Source organism: Schistocerca gregaria, chromosome 7 (genome assembly GCF_023897955.1).
Source record: "Schistocerca gregaria isolate iqSchGreg1 chromosome 7, iqSchGreg1.2, whole genome shotgun sequence".
NCBI classification, from domain to species: Eukaryota; Metazoa; Arthropoda; class Insecta; order Orthoptera; family Acrididae; genus Schistocerca; species Schistocerca gregaria.
Genome location: NC_064926.1, coordinates 389,271,288 through 389,287,776, shown reverse-complemented (window position 1 = coordinate 389,287,776; position 16,489 = coordinate 389,271,288). Strand labels below are relative to the sequence as shown.

General features: G+C 45.7%; 1 protein-coding gene across 1 annotated transcript in view; it reads right to left on the bottom strand.

Annotated features, from left to right (window-relative positions):
* The window catches only part of LOC126281185 (myrosinase 1-like), a 225,146-nt gene that overhangs the window by 64,013 nt on the left and 144,644 nt on the right, over positions 1–16,489 (bottom strand). Inside the window, exon 5 of the mRNA XM_049979885.1 lies at positions 5,667–5,789. Within this exon, the coding sequence (XP_049835842.1) occupies positions 5,667–5,789 (123 nt within the window). The remainder of the gene's footprint in view (positions 1–5,666; positions 5,790–16,489) is intronic.

Here is a 16,489-nt window from a genome sequence, read left to right as displayed (position 1 = left end):
TTCTGATTAGAACAACCCGGTCACTGAACTGTTTACAATAACAGACCCTCTTCCCTACCTTCCTATTCATAACGAATCCTACACCTGTTATACCATTTTCTGCTGCTGTTGATATTACCCGATACTCATCTGACCAGAAATCCTTGTCTTCCTTCCACTTCATTTCACTGACCCCTACTATATCTAGATTGAGCCTTTGCATTTCCCTTTTCAGATTTTCTAGTTTTCCTACCACGTTCAAGCTTCTGACATTCCACGCCCCGAATCGTAGAGTATTATCCTTTCGTTGATTATTCAATCTTTTTCTCATGGTAACCTCCCCCTTGGCAGTCCCCTCCCGGAGATCCGAATGGGGGACTATTCCGGAATCTTTTGCCAATGGAGAGATCATCATGACACTTCTTCAACTACAGGCCACATGTCCTGTGGATACACTTTACGTGTCTTTAATGCAGTGGTTTCCATTGCCTTCTGCATCCTCATGTCGTTGATCATTGCTGATTCTTCCGCCTTTAGGGGCAATTTCCCACCCCTAGGACAAGAGAGTGCCCTGAACCTCTATCCGCTACTCCGCCCTCTTTGAGAAGGCCGTTGGCAGAATGAGGCTGACTTCTTTTGCCGGAAGTCTTCGGCCGCCAATGCTGATTATTTATCAAAATTTAGGCAGTGGCGGGGATCGAACCCGGGACAGAAGACGTTTTGATTATGAATCAAAGACGCTACCCCTAGACCAAGGGTACACGAAATTTTACTATCCACATATAAAGGTCTGTCACCAATTACTCTGGTCACTACGCGGTATTTAGTCTCACCCTACTCATCTCCAAGTCAGCCTCTTCACTAGAGGAAATTCTAATAAATCACGTAATTATTCATACACGCTTATGATATGTGGTCGTCAGAAGCAAATCATATTACGACTTTAATTACCTGTGTCCCTCAAAAAAGCAAAATCGTACACTCAACTACTACAAAGACAAGTAAATGGTTCGGAATATTTAACGACCATGTCCACAGATCACATGTGCCTGCTCTTCCCCTTAGTGCGTCTCTTCTGCTTGCTGCAACCACAAACTATATATCAAGTTCTGTAACTGTTTAATTAATTGCAGAGTAAGGGAGCATACACACAATTGGATCACAAGAATCTGGTAAAGACCCATGTATACTCTACCAGGAATCACATGAGCGTCAACTTCACTGTTCACGAACTTCTGTAATAATGCAATAATCACAACGTGTAATTAATACGTTCAGCCACAGTAATCTGCCACTTATTATCTACATACACACCTACGCACATAACACTGCTAGTCATGTCCTTTCCTGTTCCTCTCGCAAACAGAGCGAGGGAAAAACGACTTCCATGTGCCTCCGTATGGGCCCTAATTTCCCGTAACTTGCGCGAAATGTATGTTGGTGGCACTAGAATCGTTCTGCATTCAGCTTCAAATGCCGATTTCTAAATTTTGTCAATAGTTTTCTTCGAGAAGAACTGCCACCTTTCGGCCAGTGTTTCCCATTTGAGTTCCCGAATTACCTCAGTGACACTTGCGAGTAGTTCGAACTTACTGGTAATAAATCTAGCAGTCCGCCCCTGAATTGCTTCGATGCCTTCCTTTAATCCGACCTGGTAAGGATCCCAAACACTCAAGCAATTAACAAGAATAGATCGCACTAGCGTCCTATACTACTAGCCATTAAAATTGCTACACCAAGAAGAAATGCCGATGATAAACGGGTATTCATTCGACAACCACCTCTGGCCGTAATAACGGCCTTGATACCCCTGGGCATTGAGTCAAACAGAGCTTCGATGCCGTACAAGGGTACAGCTGCCCATGCAGCTTCAACACGATACCACAGTTCATCAAGAGTAGTGACTGGCGTATTGTGACGAGCCAGTTACTCGGCCACCATTGACCAGACGTTATCAGTTGATGAGAGATCTGGAGAATGTGATGGCCAGGGCAGCAGTCGAACATTTTGTTTATCCAGAAAGGCCCGTACAGGACCTGCAATATGCGGTCGTGCATCATCCTACTGAAATGTAGAGTTTCGCAGGGATCGAATGAAGGGTAGAGCCACGGGTCGTAACACATCTGAAATGTAACGTCCACTGTTCAAGTGCCGTCAACGCAAACAAGAGGTGACCGAGACGTGTAACCAATGGCACCCCATACCATCACGCCGGGTGATACGCCAGAATGGCGATGACGAATACACGATTTCAATGTGCGTTCACCGCGATGTCGCCAAACACGGATGCGACCATCATGACGCTGTAAACAAACCCTGGATTCATCCAAAAAAATGACGTTTTGCCATGCACCCAGGTTTGCCGTTGAGTACACCATCGCAGGCGCTCCTGTCTGTGATGCAACGGCAAGGGTAGCCGCACCCATGGTCTCCGAGCTGTTAGTCCATGCTGCTGCAAACGTCGTCGAACTGTTCGTGCAGATGGTTGTTGTCTTACAAACGTCCCCATCTGTTGACTCAGGGATCGAGACGTGGCTGCACGATCCGTTACAGCCAAGCGGATAAGATGCCTGTCATCTCGACTGTTAGTGATACGAGGCCGTTGGGATCCAGCACGGAGTTCCGTATTACCCTCCTGAACCCAGCGATTCCATATTCTGGGATCTCGACCAACGCGAGCAGCAATGTCGCGAAACGACAAACAGCAATCGCGATCAGCTACAATCCGACCTTTATCAAAGTCGGAAACGGGATGGTACGCATTACTCCTCCTTACACGAAGCATCACAGCAACGTTTCACCAGGCAACGCCGGTCAACTGCTGTTTGTGTATGAGAAATCGGTTGGAAACTTTCCTTGTGTCAGCACGTTGTAATTGTCGCCACCGGCGCCAGCCTTGTGTGAATGCTCTGAAAAGCTAATCATTTGCATATCACCGCATCTTCTTACTGTCGGTTAAATTTCGCGTCTGTAGCACGTCATCTTCGTGGTGTAGCAATTTTAATGGGCAATAGTGTATATGTGATCTCCTTTATAGATGAATCACAGTTTCCAAAATTTTTCCAGTGAACCGAAGTCGACGTTTCGAGTTCCCTGCCACAAACCTTACATAGTCGTTCCTTTCCATATCGCATTGCAACGTTACGGTGAAAGGGAAGGAAGAAAGGAAGATTGGGTTTAACGTCCCGTCGACGTCGAGATCATTAAGATGGAGCAGAAGCTCGGACTGTGTCAAGGATGGGGAAGGAAGTCAGCCGTGTTCTTTCAAAGGAACCGTCCAGGCATATGTCAGGAGAGATTTAGAGAAATGACGGAAAACCTAAACTGGATGGCAGAACGCGAGTTTGAACCGTCGTCCTCCCGAATGTGAGTCCAGTGTGGTAACCACTGCACCATCTCTTTCGGTGTTACGCCCAGACATTTAAACTACGTAATTGTATCAAGCAGGACACGATTAATGCTGTACCCGAACACTACGGGTTTGTTTTTCCTACTCATCAGCATTAACTTACATTTGTACATTTAGGTCCATATTTTGTCGTGGTGGACAGTTACCCTGTATATTTACTAGCAGCGCGATCATTTGAAAATCACTCTTCGAGTATTAGTTCTGGTTTTGGTAATTGATACAGTTCCTTGTAATTAAAACCGGCTCACACTGATCGTGCTAGTGATGTCGTTCGCGACAGTACTCGTATCCATTTCGCGAAGCGTTGACTGTTGATATCGCGGCACGATACACGAAATAAAGTATCTTCAATCGTGAATTCTAACTACACCTAGTTTATAGATCTCTCTCATATAGAATGTTCATCGAATTATGTATGGGTCGAAGTTCGTTACTTTCGGAACCGTCACTGCGCGGCAGATTGTTAGGTCGACGACACGACGCACGAATTATTCATAATAATTTATGGACTCATTACTGATAGAATTATTCATAATAATTTATAGACTCATTACTGATGAATTCTTATATAAAACACATAGCTGCTACAGTGAAATTTCTATCCTTTTCTAGAAACACAAATGTTGACATACTGTAAACCAAGCATCCACCTTTTATCGTGTTGTGCACAACTAAAGCTCCTCACCATCCTCTCGCACTCACTATCGGCATTCTGTAAAGGGACAACTACGAAGGCGTGCTGAAAAGTAATGAGTACGAGTTTTTTTATGTGAAAACACTTAAAGATTATTACTAAAACGAAAGTTATTAACATTCTACATCTTTATACTTCATGTCTAGAAATTTATTTCTCAAGATAGTCACCCTGGCAATGAACACATTTCTTCCAACGAGAGACCAGTTTGTTCACATCGTCACTGTAGAATGTTTGGGTTTCTTGACGAGGCCACAACCTCACCTCTGCTTCACCACTATCAAAGTGATGTTCTCGACGGTGTTCTTTAAGTTTTGGAAATAGATGAAACTCGGATGGGGCCAAGTCGGGACTGTATGGAGGATGACTGATGACAGTGAAGCAAGGATGTCGCAGCGCTCGTGTGTGGTCTGGGAATGTGATGCTCAATAGTACTCCATGTGAGGACAAACTCTTCTAATCCGAAACTCAGTTACAGCGATCAGTTTCTCACGCTACAATTCGGTGCTCTTTAGCGGAAGGGGGTTGGTTCAAATGGCTCTGAGCGCTATGGGACTTAATATCTTAGGTCATCAGTCCCCTTGAACTTAGAACTACTTAAACCTAACTAACCTAAGGACATCACACAACACCCATCCATCACGAGGCAGAGAAAATCCCTGACCCCGCCGGGAATCGAACCCGGGAACCCGGGAGTGGGAAGCGAGAACGCTACCGCACGACCACCAGATGCGGGCCGGAAGGGGACTGCAATATGTAACAGGATGCAGTGGTTCATAAGGCGCTTATTCGCCCGATTCTCTAGTATTGTTTATCTATCTGGGACCTCTATCAGATAGTACTAATAGAGAAGATAGGGAAGATCCAACGAAGAACGGCGCGTTTCGTCACGGGATCGTTTAGCTGGCGAGACAGCGTTACGGAGATTCTAAAGAAACTCCACTGGCGGACGTTACAAAAGAGGTATTGTGCATCACGGAGAGGTTTACTCTTGAAATTTTGGGACAGCACTTTTCAGGAGGAGTCTGACAACATATTACTTCCTCTTTTCCCCTTTCTCCCCCCCCCCCCTCCCCCCCCCCCCCCCCCCCGTCAATACATCTCGCTTGTTGACCGCCAGGGGAAAATTCGACAAATTAGGGCCAATATAAAGGCTTACCGACAATCAATCTTCCCTCGCACTATTCGCGAGTAGAACAGGGTTGCTGGGATCAGATAATGGTACCGAAAGTACCTTCCGCCACACGCAATTAGGTGGCTTGAGGAGTTCAATGCAGATGTAGATGAATAAAGATGTAGAATGTTGATGACGTTTGTTTTATTTTAAAAGTTTTAGAGTTTTCACAAAAAATTTGAAGGCATTACTTTTCAGCACACCCTCGCCTCACCTGTGAGGCAGGCAAAGTACTACAGTATACTTACACATCGAAATGAGTAGTTAGTGTATAGCTAAATGATGGAATTAAGTAAACGCCATTTTAAAAACTAAACAGCAGGAAATGGCAGTGGTTTTAAGAATCAGTGATAGAGTATTACAAGTGGATCAGGAAAGAGTTAAAACGTTAAAACTATACAAGAACAAACCCTGTCGCCAAATTTCTCGAAGAGCAGCTCAGCGTAGTCGACGAAGTAGTCTGCAACCACCGGGTTGGCCCAGCCGCCGAGGTCCTGCAGCTTCTGTGGCAGGTCCCAGTGGTACATCGTTACCTGCGGGCAGACACGGCAGCCGCTTGCATTTACGTTCGTCATTGTAACAGCAGGCGCACGGGCGCCGTTAAGACATTTCCACCGGTCTGGTAAAGCTGCGAACGACAGTGTTCCTCGTTCTTTCTACTCGCACACTGCACTCTTTTCCATCGACTGGACGAACTGAGTGCCACGACGTACCCGCAACTTTCATGCATCGGCTGTAATGTCACATCTCTCTCAATTGTAGTCCAACACCAACCTAGTGTGCACCAGTTTAGCTGAAGAAACACTGTGCAGCTGTTGTAGCTGTGATGTCCAAACGGGTGAAGGCTTTAATATATTTTGTGGTCAAAACAGAAAGACTTAAATCAAATGCGGTATTTTGGTAAACGTAATAATAAAATCCGTATTCTATTTTTATAGCAAATCCACTGGATCAGTGTACATTTCATACCCACGGCTTCAGTTCGTATGTAAGCGCCCCCATTGCAATATCAATAAGCCAGTAACGAGTAACTGTGGTAGTTATAGCGCATTCTTAATTGCAATTTACAAAACTGTATGAAATGTACGAGTATAAAGCGGCTTCGCTTGCGTAAACATCCGACACATATACTGCACACATCTCCTCCTCCCCCCTCTCCGTGGTCACACCTTCCTCCCCTGTCTTTCTGTCTACCTTATCCTCCCACCCCAAACTGTCCATCTCCTGTCTCTCCATAGCCTCCTTCCCCTCTCTGTCAATCTCTGTCTGTCCCTTTGAGAATATCTCCTTCCCCCACCCTCCATCCATATCTTTTTTCCATCCCCTCCCTGTCCATCTACTCTCCACTCCTCCTCCCCCTCTCTCTGCCTACCTCTTCCTCCCTGCACCTTTGCCCACCCCTTCCTGCCCTTTTCTTACTCTGTCCATCTCCTCGCCCTCAACTCTCCTTGCCCATTTCTCCATGTCGATTCCTCTTCCCCCTTCTCTCTTTGTCTGTCTCACCCACCTCTCCTCCCTATCTACCCACTTCTGCCCCTCTTGTTACTCCTCCTCCTTTCTATCTCAACCTATTCATCTTCTCCATCCCCTCTCTCCCCACCAATCTCCTCCTCCCTACTCTGCCCAACTGCCTTCTCCTCCCATTACTCTCTTGCTCCCCCTCTCTTGCCCTCTATCTGTCCCTCCCCTCCTTGTCTTCCCTCTTTGTTCACTTCTGTCTTCCTCTTTGTTCTTTCCCCCTGTATCCCTCTGTCCCTATCTGTCCCCTTCTGCCCCTCTCCATGTCCCTCCCCTCTTCTATCCATCTCCTGCTTTCCCCAACACGCCCATATGCACATAATCTATGAAGCAGGACAATACTATAGCCACAATTGGTCGTTGCGTCAGGCACCCTACACTTCAGGGTCTTGAAAACAGTTTTTGTGCCCCTGACATGTAGGGTAATCTCCAAAACTAGTTGATAACAAATACCTGTACTACACCAACACAAAACACCTGTAATACAAGGCAGCCTACATGTCAGGGCATGGAAAGACAATTCTTGCTCCTGATGTGTATGCTACATTGCAAAGCAGGTCAGTAAGAGAGGCTCTTACTGTTCTCACATAACATGCCTGTCATGCACGGAACCTGTATACTGCAAGGGAAGACACATTTTTTCCCATATCTCTTCTCCTACTGGAGATTGGAGAGTATAGCCCCCACAGTGGTGCTACTTTTGAGGCTTGTTGTGTCTGTCCAAAATGTGGTTGAAACTGATCCAGTGGTTTGCATGGAGATCCTAAACACACACACACACACACACACACACACACACACACACACACACACACACAACTGTTTTATAAGAATACTCAATGCTGGGTTTCACAGATGGTATGTCTGTCCTTGGTGATTTTTATTTTATGTGCATGAGGCTATCGTCCAAGGCATATTTCTGCATTTAAAATTTCGACTCTTAATGATGCATTCATCATCAGAGGCTATAAGGATGCAGATAGCATTTTCAAACTAAAACACGCTCAACAAGCCGAAGTGTTTATAAGAATCCACATAACAGTCAGTTTGTGACATCATAAAACGTCAAAGTATGTTGTGGAGCTTGTAGTGGAAAATACTTGGTGCTATTTGCCTCATTTAGCACCTAGGTTCACAACTTGTCTAATTTAAATCATCCTTCTTTTCTGTTAAAGCAATTTCCATGCTTTTGAATTTCCATGGCCTCTGTGTACTGCCACCATATGCTATCTGAGAAACATGTGAGGTGTACAAGAGAGGAGGAGGAGAAAATAAAATGAAAATTTGCAGGTTGAAGGGAGATGTGGTGTTATTTCAGTGATTACGAATTCTAGTCAAATTTACAAAGACCGTGGCTGTCAGCAGCTCTAAGTTTCTGGTTAGTATTGTTGATTCTCTATCACGGAGCCCCAGGTTCGATTCATGATCGAATTGGGGATTGTCTCCACTCAGACCTCGTTGTATGTGTTACCATCATTTCATCTCCATCAATGTGTAAGCCGCTGCAGTGGCGTCAAACAGAATGACCTGCACCAGCAACCCAACATCACAGATGGTGTCCCCTGGCCGGTAATGCAATATGCACTTTCACTGATACAATGAACTTGGCAGTCTAAGGTCACATATCACTATGATGTTGCATACCCTCTGGTGTGGTGGAATGCACTGATTCGGTTGGGAAGTGTATCATAGAGCGATTGTATCATCACCTGATGCAAGCTGGCCCAAACTGTTGTAAACACTCCTTGATATCCTCGAAACTGGGCCTGGGACAAAATTAATGTCCGAGCTGGTCCCAAACACGTTTTATTGGAGACAGATCCGGGAATCTTACTGACCACAGGAACACCTCAGCATCTCGTAGACAGTTCATAGAGACACGTGCCAAATGGGAACAAGCACTGTCCAGTTGAAAAACGGCACCACGATACTGTCGTAGGAGAGGTAATACATAAGGGCGCAGTTGTGCCGACAGAGTCCCCCCAATCACTACCATCCATGACCTGAAGCCATACCCGACAGGTCTCCACACTACGTCACCAGGAGTAACACCACTGTGCTAGTCTCTGAACAATGGTGAGGGATGACACAGAATGTTGCAGAGTGTCCATTTGTTCCCGGATGGTTGGTGTAGACGTAAACGAATTTCGATGTGTTTGGTGCACAATATAAGGGTCCTCCCTTGTGATGATCAGACATTGTCCACCGGGACTCTGACGGGGGTATTCCTCCCCTCAAATTGCTCATGAAGTCCAACATTGGACCCCTGTCACATCCAAATGCTCTCTGGCAGCCGTTACACACATAATTTCCATTCCAATCATGTACATATCTGCCAACGTTGTGTACATGTATGACGTTACATTTGAGATGCGACCATGTTTTCTGGCGCTTCACTTTTTCTGTCAGGCAGCGCAGTAATAATTGGATCTTAATAAAACCATATAATCGGAGAAACGAGTTTGGTATTTTGTCAGTTCCAGCTCACTACGTGCTGCTGCCGATTTATCCATGTTTCCGAGAGGACAACTGCTACTGATTTAGTTAAGCTGAGTGTTAATGCTTCTTTTTGTGGTTCCTATTTATACATGAGCGTATCGTGAAATTGTGTAAGCAGTTCTACTTGCTAATCCTTTTTAAGTTTGAAACTGCTACCTGAGTCTTTGCAGCCTCTGATGATATGTCCAGCATTTGGATACGAAACGTTAGGCACACAAAATGCCTTGAAGTACGGACTATTGTCCATAAAACAAAAATCGAAGTATACATGTTAACTTTTGTTAAAATTTATAGCATTTATTCTTGCCAGTGGTTGGAATTAAGCATGGACGTTAGTATTACAGGTTTGGACGTTAGCATTACAGGTTACAAAATATAACTGAGTTACATTCTCGGAGACAAAAAACGAATTACCACGAAGGAATTATCTGAATGGAAATGTGACCAACGTGTACAGACAAAAACATGATTACAACTTTTGAAAAATGGAATCATTTATTCAAGATATAGAGAGATTCACAAATTGAACAAGTCCACCTCAGCTTGGTATTGATAATAGGTGATAATGGGTGTCCTCCTGAGGGGTGTCCTCCTGAGGGATGTCGTACCAAATTCTGTCCAACTGGAGCGTCAGATCGTCAAACGTCGAGCTAGTTTCAGGGCCCTGCCCATAAAGCTCCGAACGTTCTCCTTTGGGGAGAGATAAGGCTACCTTGCTGGCCGAGGTAGGGCTTTGCAAGAAAGAAGACAAGCTGTAGAAACTCTCGTCGTGTGCAGGTGGACTTTATCTTGCTGAAATGTAAGCCCAGGACGGCTTTCCATGCAGAGCAACAAAACGGGGCGTAGAATATCGTCGACATATCGCCGTGCTGTAAAAGTTCCGCAGATGGCAACCAAGGCAGTTCCACTACGTAAAGAAAGGCCATCCCACGCCATCACTCCTGGTCGTCGAGCCACATGTTGGGCATCAGTCAGGTAAGTATCCCACTGCCGTCCGGGGCCTCATCAGAAATGTCTTCGGCCTAGAATCTCACTGACTCAAGTAGAATTATATTCGGTGATGAGTCTCGCTTCAAACAGAGCCCAGGTGGCCAGGATGGACGTGTTTGGAGACACTCCAGACAATTTTGGGATACTAACATTGAGCCGTGCTGCAGCTCGCATTGGTGCTGTTGGAGGCCAGACGGTATCGTTTAGTTGGCGTGGTTGCAGTTGTTTGTATTCTTCTCATGTTGACTGGCGCCACTCGGTTTCGCAAGCGTTGCCTGTCCGCTGGTGGCAGCAGCGGCGGTTATCGATATGTATTAACTGTTGCCCTATCTTTGGGGCGACGTCGTTGTTTTTCTGGGTCTTGCGAGTGGGCCAGTTCAGTTGGGGGACTCAGGAGGAGCCAGGTCCGCGCAGTGAGAGAACACGCCGGGACCGCTGGCGGCACGCATGGACTGCCAGATGGAAGGGCTGTGGTGACGAGGGTGCACAACCTCGTCGTAGCCCAGATCCAGGAAGCTTTAAGAGGAGTGAATTTCCGCTCTAAACACAGTATTATGGGGACGTAGCGCAGACCGCCGGTTCCGGCTTTGGTGTATTGTTCCATCGTTGCATTTGGTTTATCGGACGTCAGCAAGATTATCATTAGTCATTCGGTGGACTGCCACTAGTCTGAGTTACCATCTTGTGAAGTGAATGTAACTCTTGGCTGCCTATCTCATCGCTCGCGAAAGTGCTTGTTGCCGAACGTTCTCAGAGATCGATTCCTGGAGCATCATCTAGATCAGTTGCTTTTTTTATTAGCTTTTGCTGTTATACAGCAGGTTTCAAAATTTTTCAATAGTATTGCCGTTCCTGGCGAGTAGGGCCTTCAACCGTGATTGTGGTCATTTGCCTTAAAATTCTAATTTGGTATTTGTATTTTAAAAGTAAGCCTTAAAACCTTATTTACTGCCGTTTCTGGCGTCTGTTGGCGTCTGCCGTGGTTTTGGCGTCTTACCTTTAATATTTCAATACCTGTAATTTGTAAGTTGCAGCGGATTTTAAACAATGCTTAAGTTATTGCCATGCCTGGCGTGTAAGGCCTTCTGTCCAGATCACAGTGGCTTGATTTTAAAACATTATCTCTTGTATCTGTATTTAATGGTGATTTGCTAAATTGTAACTCACTGAAAACACTATTCTTTACACTGTTGCTTATTCCTTCATTAATAACGTGTGGTATTTTTTATCTATTGTTGACTCTGGAATTACTGGTTAAAAATAAATTGTGTGTAATTGTAAAAGGCAACCAACAGTAAGTGATTACGGCCCCTTCCACAATCGTAACCGAATCCTGCCTTCCCTTGACTACCAAGTCACAAACGTGACTGTCGCCCACTTTACAGCCCGTCACACAGCAATGATGGTCTGGGGTGGCATTTCATTTCGTAGCAGGACCTCTTTGGTTGTCACCCGCGGCAACCTCGTAGCACAGCGACATTCTTCGACGATATTCTATTGCCCTTTTTGTTGTCCTTCATGCCAAGCCGTCATGTGGTTATATTTCAGCGAGATAAAGCCCGCCCGCACTTGGCGAGAGATTCTACTGCTTCTTTTCGTGCTTGCCAAGCTCGCTGGATCTCTCCCCAATTGAGAACGTCTGGAGCACTACGGGCAGCGCCCTGCAAGCATCTCGGGCTTTTGACAGTCTAATGCGGCAGCCTGACAAAACTTGGCACGATATCCCTGGGGAGGACATCCAGCAACTTTATCAATCAATGCGAAGCCGAATAAATGCTTGCATAAGGGCCAGAGGTGGACCAATGCGTTGTTGACTTGCTCAATTTGTGAAGCACTTTCTCTTGAATAAACCATCCAAATTTTCCGAAATTGTAATCCTTCGTTAGCCTGTAGATGTACGTAACATCTACCGATTTCCGTCCCATTCGGATAATTCCTTCGTCATGCGTCATTCTTTATTGTATTTAATAATCATGTAATCTGAAGTATAGTACCGCTAATACTGTGGACTGATGACTGAAAAATTTATAACAGAAAATGAGAGACAGAGACCATTCTTTTTCTCTTCCTCAAACCTATCCACCTCTTATATATCTCTTTCACCCCATTCTATCGTCTTATGTCTCTGCTCGATGCGAATAACTCACAAGCTGCAAGAATATAACGAGAAAATTCCCAACTAACTGACATTCACAAAAGAAATGTATGTTTACTTTCATATACTTAGTCACTATTATTATTATTATTATTACTATTATCATTATTATTATCATTATTATCGTTGATTGTTATAATTATTTTTATTGTTATAACTATCATTGTACTACTGTTATAATCTCAAATTTTTTTCGTTTGACATCAATACTGCATAATACGTTAAATGTTCTTAATGTTATTTAGTAACTGTAACTCGTTCAATCTGAGTATGCCTGGTTAGGTGTAAGAGAGGGCCTGAAGGCCCTAATCTTGCCAGGTAAAATAAATGCATAAATAAATAAATAAATAAATAAATGTTCAATTCAAGTCCCATAAATATGAGATGCATACAATACAGACTCATGAAACTTCCTGGAAGATTACAATCCAGGACTTTCGCCTTTCGCAGACAACTGATCAAACAACTGAGCTACGCAAGCACGACTCACGATCCATATTCACAGCTTTACTTCCGGCAGTAGCACATCTCCAAACTTCCAAATTTCACAGAAGTGCTCCTGCGAAACTTGCAGGGCTAGCACTTCTGGAAGAAGGAAAATTGACAAGAGACGGCTTAGCCAGAGCCTGGAAGCGTTCTGAAAACTTAGATTCATGTTCTGATAACATGTAGAACGCCTGTAGAATAAAAGGTTGAGTTTACGCTTATGCAGCTTGGAAACATGAAAGATGGTCACATGTTGTTTTTGTGGTCTTCAGTCGGAAGACTGGTTTAATGCAGTTCTCCATCCTACTGAAGCTGCTCTATCCTAAGCAATCCTCTTCATCTTCAAATAACTACTTCGACCTACACCCTTTCGAAACTGTTTACTGCATTCATCTCTTGGTCCCCCTCCATAACTTTTACTCCCACACTTTCTTCCAGCACTAAACTGATGATCACTTGCTGTCACGGAACGTATCCTATAAACCGATCCCGTCTTTCAGCCTCTTTGTGTCGCAAATTTCTTTTATCCCCAATTCTGTTGAGCGCCTCCTCATTAGTTACGTAATCTAGCCACCTAATCTTCAGCATTCTACTGTACAATCCCATTTCAAAAGCTTCTGTTCTCTTACTGTTTGAAATTTTTATTGTCCACGTTAAACTTCCATACAAGGCTACTCTACAAGCAAATACACTCCTGGAAATAGAAATAAGAACACCGTGAATTCATTGTCCCAGGAAGGGGAAACTTTATTGACACATTCCTGGGGTCAGATACATCACATGATCACACTGACAGAACCACAGGCACATAGACACAGGCAACAGAGCATGCACAATGTCGGCACTAGTGCAGTGTATATCCACCTTTCGCAGCAATGCAGGCTGCTATTCTCCCATGGAGACGATCGTAGAGATGCTGGATGTAGTCCTGAGGAACGGCTTGCCATGCCATTTCCACCTGGCGCCTCAGTTGGACCAGCGTTCGTGCTGGACGTGCACACCGCGTGAGACGACGCTTCATCCAGTCCCAAACATGCTCAATGGGGGACAGATCCGGAGATCTTGCTGGCCAGGGTAGTTGACTTACACCTTCTAGAGCACGTTGGGTGGCACGGGATACATGCGGACGTGCATTGTCCTGTTGGAACAGCAAGTTCGCTTGCCTGTCTAGGAATGGTAGAACGATGGGTTCGATGACGGTTTGGATGTACCGTGCACTATTCAGTGTCCCCTCGACGATCACCAGAGGTGTACGGCCAGTGTAGGAGATCGCTCCCCACACCATGATGCCGGGTGTTGGCCCTGTGTGCCTTGGTCGTATGCAGTCCTGATTCTGGCGCTCACCTGCACGGCGCCAAACACGCATACGACCATCATTGGCACCAAGGCAGAAGCGACTCTCATCGCTGAAGACGACACGTCTCCATTCGTCCCTCCATTCACGCCTGTCGCGACACCACTGGAGGCGGGCTGCACGAAGTTGGGTCGTGAGCGGAAGACGGCCTAACGGTGTGCGGGACCGTAGCCCAGCTTCATAGAGACGGTTGCGAATGGTCCTCGGCGATACCCCAGGAGCAACAGTGTCCCTAATATGCTGGGAAGTGGCGGTGCGGTCCCCTACGGCACTGCATAGGATCCTACGGTCTTGGCGTGCATCCGTGCGTCGCTGCGGTCCGGTCCCAGGTCGACGGGCACGTGCACCTTCCGCCGACCACTGGCGACAACATCGATGTACTGTGGAGACCTCACGCCCCACGTGTTGAGCAATTCGGCGGTACGTCCACCCGGCCTCCCGCATGCCCACTATACGCCCTCGCTCAATGTCCGTCACCTGCACATACGGTTCACGTCCACGCTGTCGCGGCATGCTACCAGTGTTAAAGACTGCGATGGAGGTCCGTATGCCACGGCAAACTATCTGACACCGACGGCGGCGGTGCACAAATGCTGCGCAGCCAGCGCCATTCGACGGCCAACACCGCGGTTCCTGGTGTGTCCGCTGTGCCGTGCGTGTGATCATTGCTTGTACAGCCCTCTCGCAGTGTCCGGAGCAAGTCTGGTGGGTCTGACACACTGGTGTCAATGTGTTCTTTTTTCCATTTCCAGGAGTGTAGCTTCGGAAATGACTTTCTAAACTTAAGTCTACACTCAATGTTAGCAAATTTCTCTTCTCCACAAACGCTTTTCCTGCCATTGCTAGTTCACATTTTATATCCTCTCTACTTCCTTCATCATCAGTTATTTTACAGCCTAAATAGCAAAACTCATCTACCACTTTTGGCGTCTCGTTTCCTGACCTAATTCCTTCAGCACCGCCTTATTTATTTCTACTATTCTCCATCATCCTTGTTTTTGTTAATTTTCATCCTATAGCCTCCTTTCAAGACACTGTTCATCCCATTCAGCTGTTTTCCACGCTCTTTGCTACATCTGACAGAATTACGACGTCATCCGCAAAACTCAAAGTTTTTATTTTCTCTCCTGATTTTTAATTCACTCTCGAAACTTGTCTTTGGTTTCCTTAACTGCTTCGTCAGAAGGTCACCTAACTGACATGAACAAGGTCGAGGAATGGGATCGTCAGTAGATTTTTTGAAGCAACTATTTCAGTTACGTGACTTAGGAAAAGCTCGAAACGCTAAAGTCAGAATGGTTGGACGCGTATTTGGAACTGACGCATGACGATTGCGAGTCCGTTGTCTCGAGCACAGATCCACCTGTCTCTGTGCAAGCGACACAGGCAGTTTTGCTGCGTGCGCTGCCGTTGGCTTTCATCTGGGGAAGCAACAGGACAGGACAAACTTCGGCTTTCAGCCGACGCCACGCGGAATAATCGGCTTTCAGTTGTCGTCGTGCGGAATAATCCCATAATTTCATTTCTGGTATGACGCAGGCCATCCAACAGCACACTCACTTTCGATTTCGTCCTCACAATGGGACACAGGAGTGCCCTAACATCCCGCGTAAAATCTGCGCGCAGTCGCCACGTGTGACGGTGTATAACGCGGGACGCATGGCTCTGTTTACCAGCTAATGGAGTTCCGTGGAAATATCAGTCAGAGCAGAGCTTCGACGATACAAAGCAGAACGCGATAAAGCCACCAGCAGTGGCGCTAACACACGCGTGCCATGCCTATTACTGTTGATGGGCAGCCACTGGAGCCTAGAAGAGCAGTCTGTTACATGATGTTTGCAGACTCACGAGGCACTCTTGATGTTACCGAGCATCATCTCTATCACCTCCGCTTCCCGTCCAGTTCATAATTTTTGGTTATTCTAGGGAATGGCGTAATACTCCGGGATGTACTGTTTGTGTAGGCGCTAGTTCCAATAACGACATTACAAACTTATGAAGAAAGAGGACTTTCGTTCGTGAATCAGATGCTTACATAATGTGAGGGGCGGACTGATATGAAAATTACCGCAAAATCACTCTACTACCACATTCATCAAAAAACAAGAGCACCTTATCAAAATCGGTAACAGAAAACTTGAAAGTGGTTTAGAACAGAGGTAGTTTGGTTTTAGGATACGTAGCGGCTAATACATTAAGAAAAGAAAATTAGCGATTTAGCAAAACACTAC